The sequence below is a fragment of the Hypanus sabinus genome, chromosome 14, assembly GCF_030144855.1.
Source record: "Hypanus sabinus isolate sHypSab1 chromosome 14, sHypSab1.hap1, whole genome shotgun sequence".
Taxonomy (NCBI): domain Eukaryota; kingdom Metazoa; phylum Chordata; class Chondrichthyes; order Myliobatiformes; family Dasyatidae; genus Hypanus; species Hypanus sabinus.
Window position 1 is genome coordinate 81,491,329 of NC_082719.1, and position 20,445 is coordinate 81,511,773.

The following is a 20,445-nucleotide window of genomic DNA, read 5'->3' on the forward strand; positions in this document are numbered from 1 at the left end:
CAGGACAAGTTGATAAATTGGGTGCAAAATTGTCATAGCAATGAGAGGCAGAGGATTATTTTAATAGTTAGAAGCTTATGACCATGGTGTACCACAACTATCAATGCTGAGAACTTCTAGCAATAAAGAAAGTTGTAGGCTGCTAGATGATATGATCTATAAGAATGGCAGAGCATTAACAGATGAAGCTTAATCCTGATAAATAGTAAGTTAAGCACTTTGAGAAGATGAATGATAATAAGACATACAGGCAATACATGGTATATGATTGGTCCTTGGGATGTGTTGAAGAAGAAGGGAAATTTGATGCATAAGTCCCTGAAGATGGCAACATAAGTTGATAAGGTAGTGAAGAGGAGTATGAGATACTTGTCTTTGTTAACCAAGCTATAAAATATACAATGGTTGTTATGTGCATAATTTTGCAAATGCCACAGTAACTGTGTGCAGTTTTTGTCATCACACTGTAAGCAGGATGGTAAAAGGGTGATTTGCTGGGATTTTGTCTGTGATGCATTAAAGTCCATCTGCCTTTGTTACCAAATGATCAACATCATCCTGTAGTCTACCACTTTTTTTTATTGCAAACAGCAACATTATTCTCGTTTGAGCTATTTGTAAGCTTACTAATTATGCAAACTCACCTGTCTCTAGATAATATTTCCCAGGCTCTGGGCTATGTTATTGCCTGGATTGCCCACGTTGCCAAAGCACCACTCTTTATTTCTCCTTAGTCTTTTTCTCTTTCCCACTCCTATCATGTGCATTGGCAACATTGGATGAAATTCATTAGGTTAATCCAGTTACTTGAGTCAAGTATGATGTTCTCCTAAGGAGTTGTCTATTGGTGGGTCCTCAGGTGGGATGTAGGATCCACATATTCTGGTGTAGTGCAGGCAAGAGCAGATGGCGGCTGTGGCTGATAGTGGAGTCTTTTGGTTGTTCAGACTGTCCTTTTGTAGCTATTACTTGTTCTCTGCAGCACAATGGATGTTGTTCTCATGTAGCACAGCTTCCTCTTGAATAGATTTCCTCCACGTGTATCTATTGAGTGCAATGTTGGGATTCATTTCAAGAGGCCTAGAATATAAAAACAAGGATGTAATGCTGAGGCTTTATAAGGCTTTGGTCAGACTGCACTTGGAGTATTGTGAGCAGTTTTGGGCCCCTTATCTGAGAAATGATGTGCTGGCATTGGAGAGGGTCCAGAGGAGGTTCATGAGAATGATTTGTGTAATAAAAGGGTTAATGTACGAGGAGCATTTAGGCTAGTACTGGCTGAAGTTTATAAGAATGAGGGGATCTCATCGAAACCTATTGAAAATCGAAAGGCCAGGCTAGATTGGAATGGAGAGGATGTGCCCTCTATTCCTAGTGCATGAGTCTAGGACCAGAAGGCAGAACCTCAGAAGAGAGAGACATCCATTTAGAACAGAGATGAGGAATTTCCTTAGCCAGAGAGTAGTGAATCTATGGATTTCATAGCCGCAGAAGGCTGTGGAGGCCAAGTTACTGGGTGTATTTTAAGCAGAGGTTTATGGGTTCTTGGTTACTTAGAGTATCAAAGATTACAAGAAGAATAGGGTTGAAAAGCATAATAAATCACCCATGATGGAATGAAGGAGCAGATTCAATGGGCAGAATGTTGTAATTCTGCTCCTATGTCTTAATGGTCTAAAATTATGATACTAATCAAGTCTCTTATTTCAGACTTTGGAGAGACTCTTCAGTTCACTTTCTGCCTATATGTGGGACATGCCATTTGCTTTAAGCAAACTGGAAAAAGTAGAGAAATCAACTGAGGTATGGCAGAACTGTTTTCCAAAGGTATCTGAATTTTATAGAATGCAATTTAATTAAATATTAAATGGAATGGAAGGAAGTTGTAATCAATCAATGTAGATATTAATGTACTAGGCAATCAAATTATTTAAATTGATAAAACACTTGTTCCTGTGTCCCTTGGATGGTTTTTTTCACCTTTAAAAACTGATGTAATTTCCATCTCACTCTAGAAATGAATTTACTGTCTCAACTCATATAGATGTTTGTTTCAAATCTGTGAATTTAATTGGAATTTATAAGCATTATTCTAGACTCACATCTAGTCTATCTCATCCATCCTTAGCGGCAAAAATTATATCATTTGGAATTGCCTCTTCCTAAGGGACTGCATTTTTCAACCTTTGTATATTAATACTTTTCTTATTAAGCAGCATGCTAATAAACTTTCTTTATGCCCTCTCTAAAGATTTCTATAGCATGGAGTCCAGTAGCCCACAGTGCTCTTACAGAGATATGATTAAAGTTCTATGTATGCTGTGACGATTGACCATACATCTTGTGTTAATTTTACAATAAATTTAGACAATAAATTATGTCAGTGAAATCATTTTCTGAGCTGGCTTCCTGGAAATAAGATCATGAAGTACGGGTTGAATACCCCTTGTGCAAAATGCTTGGAGCCGGAACTGATTTTCAGACTTCGGATTTTTTTTGGGTTTTGGAATATATAAGGAGATGGGGTTAAATGGATTCCTTGGGTGATGCTGGAAGGGCCTAATCTGTGCTGTATTGCTAAAATTAAAAAATATTCCAACTCTGAATTACTGTATGTGCTACCAGTCTTTGTCCAACACTTGTTCATCACACATATACAAAATTATTGCATATTATTAATATATCGAAAATATAATGTATACAGGGTAACAAAAGCAGCACCAGGAGAATTCCTGAATCAGCTGTTGAACAACAGCAAACAGGCTTCAGTCTCCAGCTACAATGCCATGTTTTCATCAAAAGGTTACAGTACAGTGTATTTGTATTTTACTTAAGGTTTTATGTGAGATATAAAAGCAATCAGCATTGTCAACTTGTTGTGGTGTTAGATTTTCATCAATGACTATCTTCATGATTAGCAGATATTAGCTTTAATTTTTAAAAAATCTTTAAAATTTAATGCCATGCCTTTTCTTAAATTTCTGCAACTAGACTGCTAAATATTCACATTTACCTTCAATTTTCAGTTTGTCATGTTGCTTGTTTCATGATCAGCATACTGTTAAGTGGCATATGTTCACTCAGACACTGACTAATTCCTTCTTTCAATACACAATCGAGATCTTCATTTTTCACTTATGCAGTGTTTTTCTATTTTTCATTAACTTCTGTTCATTAAATATGTGAGGTCATTCTCAGAAATCTCTGTGATGCACCGAGACCTGCACATCGCACTTCCCAGAACCTTTCGTAATTTTCCATTTGTGATGTCATGACAGCGCTCAAAAAAATTTCAGATTTCAGGGTTTTCAGATTTTGGAATTTCAGATGAAGGATACTCAACCTGTACTTCAAAATTTACATAACAAAGGCTTATTGAACAGTGAATATGGAGCTTATAAGCCTGCACCTGTACATTTAGTGTTTTAGATTGGACTTTCCAAATGTTCCATGTTGTCTCTTTCAACAGAACTTGATTTGAAATTTGACTTCCTTTTGAATTTGTTTCATTCTGTGCAATTACCTTTTATATCTGATAAAGGTTGAAGTAGTTCATTAAGACAATGTATTTAAAACAGTTTCAAGAAATTACTTTCCAATATATTAGAAAATACTGACCACAAAAGGAAAAAATAAATTTTAGTACCAGAACATGATTTCCCTTTGGTGTATTTCTGTTTTTCTTTGTTTCAAACACAGGATAAAGAAAGTGACAACATACCGATTAAAGAATTTTCCTTTGATCCAGAAAAAATGGTTTGCTGTGTAATGGAAGCAGGAAATGTATTATCTCATGGTGCAGGGGGTAAAGGATATGGCTTAGCATCTACAGCCATAACATCGGGATGCTTTCAATGGAAGGCAAGTGTGTAACAAAGTAATTAAATAACAAATTTAAATAAAATGACTGACTATATATTCTAGATTATCAGTTTTACTTGCACTTGGTCTCATCTTTGCTAGTATTCAAATACTTTTAAAATGTATGCCACCAACTTTCTGTTAGTTTCTTTTTCATGAATGGGTTGAGGATGTGATCTTATGAAATGGTACATTTATAAATTACATCAATTAAAACTACTTGACTTAGTTATTTAACCTGCTGCTCGATCTTCAATTTGTATTTGCCATAAATAAGGTGAAATACTGTGTATCAGGGAAGTTAACCAATGCCTCTATTTTCTGACATTGCAGTCTGACAAGACAAGACAGTTGGGCATTGCAGATCTATATTCACGTCCTTCCACAAATGCACATCCTAACATGCTGCACCACTGTATGGTACATAAACAGCACTGTGGCAGACAGGAAGTCTCTACAGTGGGTAGTCAAAACTACCCAGTGAATCACTGGCACCAGCCTACCTACCATCAAGCACATGTATACAGAAAGGTGCCATAAAAAGCCCAGTAACATCGTGAAGGATCCCACCTATCCTGTTCATGGACTGTTTGACCCAATCCCGTCAGGGAGAAGGCTGCATAGCATCCACACCAGGACCACCAGACTTAAATACAGTTACTTTCCCCAAGCAATAGGGTTTCTCAACACCTCCACCTACTAACACACCCGTCCGTACATCCCACCATCAGAGTCAGTTTATGTATAGACACGCCTATGCCTAGTGTCACTTTATGGACATATAATCAATCCATTGTACTGTATATAACCTATCTTATGTTTCTTTTTGTTCCACATTGGATCCAGAGTAACAATTATTTTGTTCTCCTTTACACTTAAGTACTGGAAATGACATTAAACAATCTTAAATAGAATGCTAATTTGCCACTTGAGCCAGATCTATAGTTCAATATTGTGGCTGATACTGGATCCCAGCTTCTCTTATTCTTTATTTCATGAAACTTTTTGCCTTATTAGCCTTCATAAGTGGAAGATGTACTGATCTTTGTGGCGCCATACAAGTGATAACATGCCAAATTGTTTATATCCTATAGATAATCATTTACTAGTGCTGATATAATGCTCAGAAATCATGAGCTATTTCATATAATGGCCCTTTTTTGTAGCACCTTTATGACTACCTTTTGAGAATTCAAATTTTCTGGACCAGAATTCAGACACATATGTGATCCATATGTTCTTGCCCTGATCCAGGCATTAGTCAGACTGCACTTGGAATATTGTGGAGCAGATTTGGGCTGTTTATCTAAGAAAAGATGTGCTGGCATTGGAGAGAGTCCGGAAGAGGTTCACAAGAATGATTCTGGGAATAAAATGGTTAATGTATGAGGAATATTTGATGGCTCTGGGCCTGTATATGTTGAAATTCAGAGGAATGAAGGGGGGAGTCTCATTAAAACCTATCGAATATTGGAAGGCCTAGATAGAGTAGATATGGAGAGGATGTTTCTTACAGTAGGTGAATCTAAGACCAGAAGGGATGGCCTCAGAATAGAAGGGTGCCCATTTAGAACAGAGGTGTGATGGTTTAGCCAGAGGGTGTTGAATCTATGGGAATTATTGCCACAGACAACTGGAGGCCAAGTCATTAAAGTGGAAGTTGATAGTTTCTTGGTTGGACATGGCATCAAAGTTGCAGGAGAATGGGGTTGAGGGGGATAATAAATCAACCATGAAGGATTTGTGGCACAGACTCAATGGGCCAAGTGGCTTCATTCTGCTCATATTTTATGGTCTATGGTCATATGAAAAAATTCTGAATTTGTATTAAGCACTTTCCTGATTTAAAAACGTGAAAAAATGAGGTCAGGATTTGAAATAGTGAGCTTCTACCTCACATAATGTAATAGAGTAACTTGGCCAGTCCAAAACAAACTCCACAAATAAAGCAGCTGAAAACCTTATGACAGCCCTCAGTTTGCCCACCTATAACAGCAGTCAAGATTTTTGAGTTCCTTTCCTAACATGTTGCTGCCATATTGCTAATTGGTAACTGGTTTATTTTTGTCACATGTATCAAGATGCAGGGAAGAATTTTGATTTGCATGCTAATCATGCAGTTCTCTCCAAATCATAAGTACAGTGAGGTGGTAAATTGTAGAATATAGTGTTAAAGTTGCTGTTACAGAGAGAGTGCAGTACGGGTGGAGAATAAGGTACAAGGGCCATAATGAGGTTGATAGTGAGACCAAGGTTTCATCTTATCATAGACAAGGTCTGTTCTAAAGCCTTATAAACAAGGAATAAAAGCCACCTATGTTTTAGGAATGTTTCTGAATGCTTCTCAAGTGTTTAAGGATAGATATTAAAGGTTGTTATGTTATCACAGCCATAATTCAATAGCCAATATGATTTGTCCAAGCTACTGTAACTATAAAAGTTATTTACCACCACCACCCCTGAAGTTTTCATGTTTTATTGTTTTACAACATTGAATCAGAGTGGATTTATTTTGGCTTTTTTGACGTTGATCAATTGGAAAAGGCTCATTCATGTCAAAGTGAAAAAGGATCTCTACAAAGTGATCTAAATTAGTTACAAATATAAAACACAAATTAATTAATTCCATAAGTATTCACAGTTTTTAATATGACACATCAATTTAGAAGTACATAATTAGTTAAATGGAGATCACTGTGTGTAGTCGAGGGTTTTCAATTGATTGTAGTAAAAATACACCTGTATCTGGAAGATCCAACTGCTGGTGAGTCAGTATCCTGGTAAAAACTACACCATGAAGACAAAAGAACACTCCAAGCAACTCCGCAAAAAGGTTATTGAAAAGCACAAGTCAGGAGAAGGATACAAGAAAATGTCCAAGACACTGGATATCCCTTGGATTGCAATTAAGGCAATTATCAAGAAATGGAAAGAATATGGCACAGCTGTAAATCTGCCGAGAGCAGGCCATCCTCAAAAACTGAGTGACTGTGCAAGAAGGTGACTAGTGAGGGAGGCCACCAAGAGACCTACGACAACTCTGGAGGAGTTACAAGCTTCAGTGGCTGAGATGGGAGAGACTGCACATACAATAACTGCTGCCCTGGTGCTTCAGTCACAGCTTTATGGGAGAGTGGCAAAGAGAAAGCCACTGTTGGAAAAAAAAAACTCACATGAAGTCTAGGGTAGAGTTTGTGGGAGACTCTGAAGTCAGCTGGGAGAAGGTTCTATGGTCTGATGAAACCAAAATTGAGCTTTTTGGCCATCAGACAAAGTGCAATGTTTGGCATAAGCCAAAGATCGTACATCATCAAAAACACACCATCCCTACTGTGAAGCATGGTGGTAGTTGCATCATGCTGCAGGGATGCTTCACTACAGCAGGCCCTGGAAAGCTTGTGAATGTAGAGGGTAAAATGAATACAGCAAAATACAGGGAAATGTGGAGGAAAACCTGATGTAGTCTGCAAGAGAACTGTGACTTGGAGAGGATTTGTTTTCCAGCAAGACAATGATCTCAAGCATAAAGCCAAAGCTACACAGGAATGGTTTAAAACCAACAAAGTTAATGATCTGCAGTGGCCAAGTCAAAGTCCAGAACTCAATCCAATTGGGAATTTGTGGCTGGAATTGAAAAGGGCTGTTCACTCACAATCCCCAAGCAATATGACAGAGCTTGAGCTGTTTTGAAAAGAAGAACGGGAAAAAATTGCAGTGTCCAGATGTGCAGAGCTGATAGAGACCTAACCACACAGACTCATGGCGTGTGTTTGCTACCAAAAGTGCATCAACTAAATCTTGTCTTGAAGAAGGTGAATACTTCTGCAATCAATTATTTTGTGTTTTATACTTGTAATTAATTTAAGATCACTTTGTAGAGATCTGTTTTCACTTTGACATGAAAGAGTTGTTTTCTTTTGTTGATCTGTGTCAAAAAAAGCAAATTAAATCCACTGTGATTTAATGCTGCAAAACAATAAAACATGAAACCTCCATAGCGGGGTTGAATACTTTTTATAGCCCCTCAATTACTATTATAAGATGGATGTTCTTGATTAATACTGTTTAATAGTAGAATTGTTGAGATGTCAGTAAACCACTCCCATAGAAGTCTACATTCTGTTTTCATTAATTTGTGTGCAGTTTTACATAACCAGGGAAAATAAAGGTAATGAAGGTACATGCGTTGGAGTCTCACAGTGGCCGGTCAGAGATTTCAATCATCGTACAACATCAGATATGTGGCTCTACAGAGCTTATAGTGGGAATCTCTACCACAACGGGGAGCAAGGCTGCACTCTACCTAGCTACACACAAGGAGATTGTATAACTTGTGTCCTGGATGTGGAAGCAAGAACAATTTCATTTGGAAAGAATGATGAGGTAAGGTATACGTTGAGAGATTGCTTAATATGTCTAACAATGAAACTGCTATTATATATGTTTCTTCATGTAGCATTTTTCTACTGATGCATAAATGTGATGACAGTATATTGCAAAATCTGAGCACGAGAACAAAGTTTTGTTTAAAATGCTCCTCATGTAACTAATCATTGAAATAATGTATTTTTAGGTTCAAATACAATATATGTTTTGTGATTTCATGTTACAGAATTTTTAGTCCATAAAAATGGTATGATATATATTATAATTGAAGCTTCACATGCTAATTTCATTAGATGTAAGTGATTGACACAATAATGTTTGATTCATTATCACATTATTGGGCCAAATGATAACATTACTATTACTAGATTTGTAATTTGTAATCAATATTTGTTGATTCTGTATGCAATCAAGCAATCTGTTTCTGCACACTATGCGTTTAATGGTTGTTTAGACTTCACAATTCTAAATGCTCTCTCTTCATGAACAATGCCTGAAACACCTTCTCTTGATGATGGGAATGCCAATCCAATTACCTGGTCTGAGGAAGGTACAATCATGAGTTCACCACAAACTTCATGCATTTTTCCAGCGTTTTTGATGCAGTTCATGTCTGTCTCTCCTCACCTTTCCCACAGCTCGGAGATGAATTAACCTGAAATTTTTATTACTTTTATTAGCAAAAATGCAAATATGGCTTTAATTTGGATTTATTGCATTGAAAACGGATGGGGAAACAGTTGTATGTTGTGCCCTTGTTGATTTTTGAGGTATGCCTGCTATTGTTAGTAAAGGTGATTGTTTTCTTATTTATCTAAGGAACCAAAATTAGCTTTTGAAGATGTTGATGCAACTGAGCTGTATCCTTGTGTGATGTTTTATAGCAGTAATCCTGGAGAAAAGGTAATTATCTATTTCATATATTCAAGTAATTTCAGAAATATAAACAATGCCTTAAGCAATAGCTTAACAGACTTGAGGTATTCCAAAGGTCCAAATCCATAATGTTATTGTGGATGAGTGTGCACATATTGTGGCCTTAACAGAAACATTAATGGTGGGTGATGACATTTTCCCCAAAACTGTAGGCTTCACAAAAGGCTATGCATTCCAAACTTGCCCTGCTCAAGCCTTTGCAGCAATAGTGTGGTACATACCTGCAAATCTGGTTATCATTTCATTTTGCTTATGACATAGAAGAAGCCATCAGGTGTATTGAGTTTATTGCAGCTCAGAGCAATCTTATTCCTTCACAACCTGTTCTCTCACTGTGCAAATAATAATAATGCTAACAAAGCTAGGCTTTATTTACAAAAGTCAAATTAACCTGCCACCAACATGTCCCTGGGATGTGGGAGAAAACCAAAGAAACCATGCATATGGGAAAAAAAACATTAAAATTCCACATAGACTGTGCTAGTGTTGCTGGAACTTTTGGATTGCCTTTTGAGATTGCAGTACCATTTGTCATCACTAGCATTGCTTTCCTGCTGCTCTGACACTTTACCCTTTTCCAAGCACCTTACCTGGTTTCAACCTATTCTTTTAAAGTCAAAATCATTATTGTAAGGAGTTTGTATGTTCCCCCCCCCCCCCTTAACCATATGGATTTGCTGTGGTCCTCCAGTTTCTTCCCATACTCCCAACAACATATGGGTTAGGGTTCGTGAGTTGTGGGCATGCTATATCGGCACCGAAAGCATGATGACACTTACAAGCAGTCCCCCCCCCCCCCCCGCACATATTCTGTCTGTTGGGCGTTGACACAAACGATACATTTTATTGTATGTTTCGATTGACAAATAAAACTAATATCCACTACCCAGCCAATTACAGTGAGAAAATTATATCCTCCAAACTGCCAGCAGTGTTTTCCTCTTTCAACCACTGCACCATGTAACAACTTAAACCTTAAAATGTTCTCGATCCTCATTCCTCTCCGGTCTCACTTCCTTTTTCTACCAAAATTCACTTCCAGTTCCAATTTCAATACTTAAGCTGGTGAATCTTTGAATTTTCATCTGCTCTGTCATGTCTGCAGAAAATGGGCTTCATCTTTCATGCACAGTCCCATTTAAAAACATTACCCTCACTGTCTGGTAACTCACATTAATTGATAGCTCACCTCTAATCAAATGTTATAAGAGATGCAGACCACTGATTGTTACGGATACCCTGCTACCCTGACAGGAATCCATAAAGCTCTATTAGACCTTGCTCTTCTCAAACAAACCTAATAAATATTCCCAGCTGCTACTTCCCTGCTCCAGAAAGCTATTTTGTACAGCTTTCTCTTATCATTTTCATTCCCCCTCCCAGCCACATCCAACAATAATATGGAAGAATCACTGATTTCTTGTCATTAAACTTGAGATCATCTTGCTCTTCTGCCCCTTATTAACTCCTTTCCTTCCCAGATCAAGCCACAAGCTTGTATCTTCCATGAATTTGATACCTTAGTTTTGTTTAGTACCACACAGTCTGACCTTCTATGTATTTCCACTATGTTTTTTGTTTCAAATTCCCAGCATTCACAATGCTTTTTCTTATTATTTGTTTGTAATTTAGTTGTCCAGCACAAATTCTAGAGATTTTCATAATGGAAATTTTAACTTATATAAATCTATGTTTTTAGCTATTCATGACAAGTTATCATTGTTTATACTCTGGTCCATAAATGTTGCATCTGTGAAGCTTAAAACAGTTCTGTGGCCTTGCTTAGGTATTAACATAGTGTTTGCATATTTCAGTGTGTTATGTAATTCTGAAGATTAAGTCTTAATTATTCAAAATAATAAACATGCTAAATTGCACTTTACATCTAGTGGCATTTTCAACATTTTGCTTTAAGGATGATGGCTTAGAAATTCAGTGAATTATTGGTGATAGTAGGTATTTATGAGAGAGTGTTGTACATTTTCATAATTGAAGTGGCATCTAGGACTAAGGGTTAATACAGTAAGAGAATTTATAGACTTCAGTCCAATCTTTGTCTTGGATTGTGTTGACAAGCATAGTAAATGTCCAGGGAATCTGATGGGTCAGGGAGGGTGGTTTCCAAGGAGATTTGGGTATGCATCTGATCTGCTTATTGGGGAAATCTGTGGTCTGTAGAAGGACAAGTAGATATTAGGTAAGTAATTGAGGGTAGTTCAGGTTGCTGAGAGGTCATCATTGGTTGGAAAACAAGTGATGAAAAGGAATCTTGGCCTGTAAGGTTTGGGGGCAGAGTATCAGCTTAAAGAGGGAGAATGGTGGGTTGAATGGGTGGGTTGGTTATAAGTTGTTCTGGGGTGAAGATGGATCTAAAATTATTTGAGATATGCCTTATAGTCCAATTCAGTGCTATGTTAATAACATGAAGTTGTCCACGAAATGCCACTTCACCAACTTGATAAGTTCTCCATGACAGTCCACAAGAGAAATAATGTCATCTAGTATGTGACTGTTGCAGAAATTAATTCAGGCATGCAAGTATGTGAAAAGAGTAATGGAGTTGGACAGCACAGAAACTGTTTTTTCAGCTCACTGTGTCAGTGCCTATCTTTTTTCCTTATTTACACTAACCCCATTTACCCAACTTAATTTCTGGAAGTACTTGATCAAGTTGATAGAGAGAAGTGAATTTAACTAGAGATTGTAATCATGTTTTTCTCCAAGTGAATTTTCAGTCACGCTGATCTTTAAAAATCATTAGCTTTAACACAGTTGAATTTCTAGGATTATAATCTTCATCCTGTACTTAGTTCACAGTCCAGGTATACAGGCTTTTAAATTTACCCACTGTCATGAGTGCAATAATTTTAAAGGATTTTTTTTTTTTACGAAGTCTTGATATTTTCCATTTCTTTCAGGTAGCACTTTGTGACATGCAAATGCGTGGAATGCCTCAGGACCTCCTACCTGGTGAACCGTTTTGCAGTCCTCTTATGACTGCCTTGTCAGAGGCAACTATACAGTTGATCCGAAAACTCCATTGCAATGACAATTGGATGCCTGCAGTTAACCACTATATGCTTTGTAGGCTAGAGTTGATTGGTTCCATTATGAAAGAAGCAAAAATATTGAAACTGAATAAAGTTCTGAGTAAATATTCCATGAAGAAAAGCACCCTTGAGGAAAAAAAGTTGAAAGGGCAAGAGGACAACCTATTAAAGGATGAAGATAAGATCGAGTGCATCACAGACTTAGCTGAACTACAACTCCAAATGCTGTGCCGAGAAGTCTGGCCTGTTCTGGCAGTTGTTGGTGGAATAGATGGTGGCCTTCGAGTTGGTGGTCAATGCTTGCACAGGCCTTCAGGTCGCAAAGCAACCCTTTTGGGAATTACAAAAGCAGGAGGCACCTTTGCAAGACTACAATGGGAAGATGTGGAAATTACCATCAGGTATAAATGTCATATCAATTTAAAAATGAATGTTTCTGGATTTGGAATGTATTCTATAACCCAAGATACACCAAGGAGGTGGCCTTTTAGTTCCACTGTCTGTCCTGAAAAGGTAGAGCCTCAGTGGGATGTGGAAGGGATGGATTAATTGATGTCAGATTGTGGTATATGAGGGAACTGGAGGGAACTTTAAATATTTATGCACATTGTTCCACATTTGTTTGGAAATAAATTCAGAAAATGCTGTGAAGAGGGAAACAGAATAAATTAGTTCCAACAGTCATCATCAGTCTGAATCACTTGTGGCTAGCCAGCAGGTTCTGCTTTTATTGCTTTCATTCTTCACTGTTCTTTAGATCCCACATAGAAACAGGAATTGTCATCATCTCAGGAAGGAAAATAATCAAATATTCAAAGTTCAAAGGAAAATAATCTGATGTTCCTTTCCAGTTCAGTAAAAATAACATTGTGTAAAGTTTTTGGACAAGAGAAGTTGTATGCAATATTTAAGTGTTTGCTTTTAGCAGTAATCTTATGAGGGTCATCTCACAGGGCTGGAAGTGTTAATTACAAGATTGTTTGAAAAACTGCTTTTTGATTTAGGAAAAATTTAGTTTGAGAGGAGATTTAATTGCAGCTTATAAAATTAACATGGTGAACAGAAGAATGGTTAGTGGGGACACGTCTAAAGTCATTGGTAAAAGGATTAAAGGGTTTGTGATGCAAAGAAGTTTTTCTCAAAAAATTTTGGAGCATGAAGTAGTATCTACAACTCATAGCCTGAAAGTTCCATCCTTTATCATGCTATTGTATTTAAACAGTAAATGAACAAGAGGTGGAATTTGCCCATTGATTTTTAGCCAGAGAAGATGTGGTAAGCAGAGCCTTTGATACCATGATTTTTTTCATTAAATATTATGAGGCAAAAGATGAAAAGTGTTAGACTGATGAGCATTATGAATGTTGTTTCTATGTAATTTTCAACTGTTCTATCTGTATCCATTTTTTCCACTCTGGTGATTATCTATTTTCCTCCCTCTTCATTTTTCTTAATTTTAACTTTTTGCTTTTAAATCGGTAAAATTATTATTGTCACGTGCATTAATGTACAGTGAAAAACTTGCCTTGCTTACTGTTCATACAGAGCAATTAATTACAAATGAGTATTGAGGTAAAGCAGAGTGCAGAATAAAGTGTTGCAGTTACAGAAAAAGTGCAGTGCAAGCAGACAAAATGTCATAACGAGGCAGATTTTGAGGTCAAGTTTTTATTCTCATTTCTTCATTGTACTGTAATTTATGCTAACAAAGTTTTCTGATTTCTGGCTCTCCAAGTGATGCATTGCTCTCCTCACTGGAACCCTGCAAGTCATATTGCTTCGACATGACAAGATTCCATGGTCTGAAGCCATCCATGTTATTAGACCTGACCTACTTGACTGGAGTACGTGAAGAGCCTGAAATGTACAATAAGATGACACAAAATAAAGACCCACCTGAGAAAACTGTCAAGAATGAACTGGAAACATCACTGGATGAAGAAATTGCAAAATTTATGGTTGCTGATGACCACAAAGATCCCTCTAGCATACAAAATCAAGAATCTTTGAATGTTCTTTCTAAAAATTTACAGGATCATAATGAAGAAAACGAGGCTCAAAAAGATTGTACTACAAAAGGGAGTACTGAATTAAATGAAACTTCCCCAAAGTCATATGATAGAACTGTACAAAAATACGAATTATTCTTAACTGAACTGCGAGCTGTGCAACTTTCATACTTGTCTGTTGGGGCCATGAAAACACTCAGTGTTATACTGAGTTACAGCAAGTATGCGGACTTGCTTCTTATTCCCAAAATCACTGCAAACAGCTCATGTACTTCAGATAATGCTAAAGCCACTGCTGGCTCTGCAGAGAATGCTGAAATTAGAATGGTGCTCCAATATATAATGAGGTGCATGGTGAAGTGGGCAGTGCGGCCATGTCCAATTAAGCGGGTAGTTTCACTAGCTGATCTAGAGCGTGCCCATATCATGGTATTCAAATCTGCATTGGATTCTTTGGTGGAAGATTATGGAACCAAAGAGGATAAAGGTAAGAAAGATTTAACTAGAGTTATCTCCATGCAGTACCCAGTTCCTGATGTGGCATTTCCTTTATGATTTTCTAATTTTCTAATAGACTGTTATTGTGGTCATCTTGTTCACTTAGTTCCAAATGCCTTTCCTAAATGCATTCATGCTTTTTACATTGCATAATGGGCAGAAGGAGTACGTAGTCTGTGACTTCCAGGAGCTCATGAACCTGCTTATCACCTCCTCCTTCCCTTCCTCCAATGGTCCACTCTCCTCTCCTATCAGATTCCTTCCTCTCCAGCCCTTTAGCTTTCCTGCCCACTTGGCTTCATCTATCACCTTCTAACTATCCTCCGTCCTCTCCCCTCCTCAGCTTTTTTATTCTGGCATCTTTCCCCTTCCTTTCCAGTCCTGACGAAGGGACTCAGCCTGAAATGTTGACTGTTTATTCATTTCCATAGATACTGCCTGGCCTGCTGAGTTCCTCCAGCATTTTGTGTATGCTGCTTTATACCATTAAGTGTGTTTTTTTTTAATATGTGTACACTAAAAAGAATATTTAGGTTAACAACATCCAAAGTTACAGTAGACCTTATATTATCAAAGCTCAGTCTTTTGTATAATAATAATGCATGTTTGGTCACAGTTCACATCTCAGAGGTTTCTTAAGTTGAATTCATACATAAAAGACAGTATAACATGAAGGTTGATACTTCAGGGCACTCTTGGAGTGCTGGTGGTACTTTTATTTTACATGTGATATTAAACTAAAATCCCTTCTGCCCTTTTAAGTTCAGGATAAACAATCCTGTGGCACTGTTTCAGCAAAGAATAGGGAAATTCTTCCTGTATAAGATATTTATTTTTCATCTAACACTACTAAAAAAGGGTAAGTAATCAATTTTATGTTCCTGCTTGTGGAAGCTTGCCATTTTCATGTTGGTAATCATTTCAGCATTAGCTGTTTTGGAAATACTTAATTAGCAGTTAGAAGTTTTTGTGACATCCTGAAGTCATAAACGGCACAGTATAATTGCAAGCCTTTAATGGTAGTGTATTTGGCTATTTCAGCTTAACTTTATATTTTGAATATTACTGATCAAGAACATAAAACTTATATTTATCCTGTCATTGAACTGGTGTATGGGAATGTTTCCCAGACTAGAAATCGCTTTATCATCTTTTAATTGCCTTATAGCAGCATTGTAAGTGACCCAGATAGTATTTATCACAATTCCATAAAGAACACATACAGTCGGCCCTCCATTATCCTGATGGGGGGTTCTGCATGCGTGGATTCAACCAACCTTGGATCGGGAAAATCCGGAAGTTCTCTCTCCAGCACTTGTTGTTTGAGCATTGTTCACCTCGCAACTCGTTCGGTCGCTACTTTGTTTCTGTGAAAAAATGGCTCCTAAAAAGCAATCAAGTGGTCAAAGTAATTCCTCAAGGCTAAGAGGAAGCGTAAAGTGCTACCTCTCGCCGAAAAAGTAGAAATCTTAGATCTTTTGAAAAGTGGCATGTCACTTGCCAAAGTGGTCCTCAGCCCTCAATCTCCACAGATTCTGACTTTAATGTTATTGAGCCTCCTCCAAAGCATCCTTATTCCCTAAACAATACAGTGTCACAACTACTTACATAGCATTTCCATTTTATTAGGTATTATAAGTACTGTAACCTAGAGATGATTAAAAGTATTATTTGTTGTTTGAGCATTGTTTGCTTCGCGGCTCATTCACTACTTGTGTTATGAGTGAGAGGAAGGAGTTCAAAGCTAGTAAGGTATGGCTGGCTAGATATGTAAAGTGCTACAGCCTCAAGAATTTAAAGATCACGGGGGAATCGAGATTGACTGATGCCGAAGCAGCATCAGTGTTCCCAGAAGAGCTACGATGGTTGCGTCTGTACTGAACATGTACAGACTTTTTTTCTTGTCATTATTCCCTAAACAATACAATATAACAACTATTGACATAGCATTTACATTGTATTAGGTATTATAAGTAATCTAGAGATGATTTAAAGTATACCGGAGTATGTGCGTAGGTTATATGCATATATTACTCCATTTTATATAAGGGACTTGAGCATCCGCGGGAGGTCCAGGACCAATCCCCCGCAGATAAGGAGGGCCAACTGTAATTTGCTAGTTTGTAGAGCAGAGGTTTGGGGTGCCCTGCGAACTACCATGCTCCATTGTTGCAGGGCAGTGTACTCTGTACATTCCATGTAAGTTGTTTGCATCCATGCTGACAATCGTTTGCTCATCTGTCCTAATCCCTTCTACCAGCCCGTGAATCAGCAAGGCTTTCAATTGTTGAGAATACCTGCCTCCCATCACCTCCTGAGCCACCATGTCCCAAACTGCAACCACCCTGACCTCTGATGCCTTCTGTGTGAACGTGTATGATTCCCTTATAATTGTGGTGCTTTTCTTCCAAGTCCCAAAGGCATACAGGTTGCCTATTAATTTTTTTTAATTGTCAAGTACACCTGGTGGCAGTAGAGTAGGTAGCTTAATGTTTTGTTTCTGTTTCATACTTCCAACACCAGCAGCTTCTTGATTTTCAGATTCACTCTATTTAAAAAAAGCTTCTCTCTGGCAAAATTAATCTTAAGTTACACTATTGAGTCATAATGTTAAAAAAGAGCTGGACAATTCAATGATATTTCTAATTATGGTGATGTTACTGAAAATTAAGTGGAGTTTTTTTTCTATACATTACAATATACTGAAAAACATAGAACATAGAAATCTACAACACATTACAGGCCCACCATTTTAAGTTGACCATGTAACCTACTCTAGAAACTGCCTAGAATTTACCTAGTGCATAGCCCTCTATTTTTCTAATCTCCATGTACCTGTCTAAGAGGCTCTTAAAAAACCTATTGTAAAGAAAATGGCTAGATCACACCATATTTCATAATTTTGTGAGACAGCCTTACGTTAATTTACAGAAAGTATTTTGGCAAAGGAGACACTAAACTTGTTAGAAGACTTTAGTATAAGATGTTATAGTTTAATAGGGGGCATACATAAAATTAACAGTAGCAAATGTTTCATAAGCATTATCTACTACTAGAGATTTGAAGCCAATTAGTCAACTTAATTTTTTGTACTTTAATGTGTAAAACTATATGCATCATTTGCTTAACTGAAGTACTGATTCAAATGTTTTCTTTTGAAATTCTAACTTCAGATGCACCATCGACAGAAAATTCAAAACTTCACTCTCAAACAGCATCAATTTCATCTAGTACAGTTTCACTGTACAGTCACTCTTCTGAGGAAAGCACAGGCATTCCCAACTCATTGTCAGCTTCAAATTCTTCTTCAGCCACTAATTTGGGTTCTTTAGCTTCTTCAAATGGATTGGAAAATTTTAATCCTTACTTGCCTGTCAATGTCTTACAGTGAGTAAAAACATTGGTAATACATTTTATACTGTGAATCTTATACTGATCAATAGAAAACATTTAGCCTGATCAGTGTGTCACTTAAATGATCCTATTGATTTATTTTTAAGATTGCAGACCCATTTCTAAACTTAAGTATTACCATAGATGTAAATACTGCTGATAAAATTCAGAATGTCTACATGATTCCTTAATAAAAAAATGTTGTGTGTTTTGGAACATGCAACTGAATTATGCTTTAACTGAGGGCACAGTAATAGCCTAGTTTATTTCTGACACACAAAAAGTACTGGTTAAACTCAGCAGGTCAGGCAACATCCGTGGAGAGGAATAAAGAGCTGATGCTTCAGGCCAATGCCCTTCATCAGGATTCCTTTAATGGCCCAAAATTTTGGCTCTTTATTCCTCTCCATAGATGCTGCCTGAGCAGCTGAATTCCTCCAGCATTTTATATGTATTTTGGATTTCCAGCATCTGCAGAATCTCTTGTGTTTATTACTTCCAGAATGGTTCATCCTCATTTGTAACCTATTAACAGAACTTCCCAAATTGTCAGCTTGGTTTTAGTTTCAACATTTTCCCATAGGTCTATGAATCCAGTGTCATCTGAGGCAACTCAACTAGTGAGGTCAGAGGCAATAGTGCAAAACAATAGCTTTATATTACTGTCTAAACTTATTTTTAAATGGTTTAAATTTTGTATTTTATACAAGGTGTCAGCAGATTCATTAACAGTGATAACTTGATATCATTGACCAGTACTGAGTTACAGTGGTGATAGGGGCTTCAGTTTTCAATAATTAGAAATGCTTTTGAAAATGAGATTGCACAATGACCATTTTTAAAAATCTCAGAGTTCAGTTCAGTATAATTCATATTTTGATTAACCTATTCTGATAATTAGACAATTTGGTTTTCAACAAATTTAGCTTTGAATTATAGAGAGGAAAGAAGTTGCCATAATTGCCTTTTTGATGTTCTGAATTCCTTGGGGAGGAAAATCAGGATAACAGTAATATTAGAGCTGACCTAACAGCCTCCAGTCATCTACTTTAAAGCATTGTAACAGTGCATGGGTGTTGGTTTATAAAATTGACTCCATAATTGAATGTTAGAAAAAGTATACAGTGGATTCTGGTTAATTGAGACACATCTGGACCAGTACATTTTGGCCCATTTCAGCAGCTGTCCCAGTTAGCTGAAGTTTCATGGAAATAGTTAAAAAGGTATTTTAAAAAAAAAGACAAACTACCTTTTAAGTAGTGATTTATGTATTTAAAATAAATACTTAACAAACTAGAACCCTACCAATGCCTCTGCAGTTTTATAAAGCTGTGTATTAGTTCCTAATAGTTATTGACGAAGTAATTCATTGACTGTACACTGTAGCGGTGTGCTACACGCAGCGCTAAAATAACGACACGGAGTCGGTAAACTGCAGTCAAAGATAATTATATTCGAACTTCACAGCCTTGCTTTAAAGCCTCCCTCATCCCGCCCTCCCCGGGCGCGGATGCTCCAAGAGACACGTACTCACAAACCCCCGCAGGCTTTTCTCCCTTTGTTGCAGACCTGACCTTTGTGCCTGCACGCTGGCTATTTGTGAGCCGGTTCGAGTGTGCTAGGAAGTGGGTCGCCACAACACTGCCATATTCTTTTCATTAGCAGTAATTACCAAAACCAGCGCAGGCACTTAGTGCAGATGATGGATTGCCTTCATACAATGCTTTTTGAGGATTGCGTCCTCTAAATCTTCATCTGGATTGTAACATTCAAGATGATTGTTGATATCTTCAAATTTTTTGTAGTTCTTAACCTGTTGAAGTAGTGGAATCATTTCATTTTCACTTCTGGCTGTTTCTGGCATCTCCAAGCCTGAACGGTTGAAACCGCAGTAAGCAAGTCAGTTCCGAATTGTCTTACTGCTTATTTCTCACCAACTATCAGTCACAAAATCACTGCTTTTTGAACAGAAACATATGTAGCTAGCACTATTTAAAAACTATTTGTTCCTAGTACAGTATAGTGCCACAGTTAGACATTGTTTGACAAGTCTCCTGCCCCAATTAAGTGGCATTGTGTCCCAAATAAACAAAGGGAATCCAGGCTATTATCTCAATTAAGTTTTTGTTCTTTAAGAGTTGTCCCAAAATAGTGGTTGTCTCGATTAACCAATAGCCCAATTAATCAGAATCCACTGTGTATCAATCAATATGCTGCATGAGCACACACCATGTTAGACTATCTTTAAATTTTTGGCAACTTCAAGTCCTCTGACCTTTTAATGGAAAAGTCAAGAAATTTAAGCTTACACA

General features: G+C 37.3%; 1 protein-coding gene across 1 annotated transcript in view; it reads left to right on the top strand.

The window, feature by feature from the left end:
- LOC132404918 (probable E3 ubiquitin-protein ligase HERC1) overlaps positions 1 to 20,445 on the top strand; it is a 279,423-nt gene that overhangs the window by 130,267 nt on the left and 128,711 nt on the right. Inside the window, exons 33-39 of the mRNA XM_059989522.1 lie at positions 1,711 to 1,803; positions 3,700 to 3,861; positions 8,005 to 8,244; positions 9,067 to 9,150; positions 12,102 to 12,634; positions 13,969 to 14,729; positions 17,914 to 18,127. Of these exons, the coding sequence (XP_059845505.1) occupies positions 1,711 to 1,803; positions 3,700 to 3,861; positions 8,005 to 8,244; positions 9,067 to 9,150; positions 12,102 to 12,634; positions 13,969 to 14,729; positions 17,914 to 18,127 (2,087 nt within the window). The remainder of the gene's footprint in view (positions 1 to 1,710; positions 1,804 to 3,699; positions 3,862 to 8,004; positions 8,245 to 9,066; positions 9,151 to 12,101; positions 12,635 to 13,968; positions 14,730 to 17,913; positions 18,128 to 20,445) is intronic.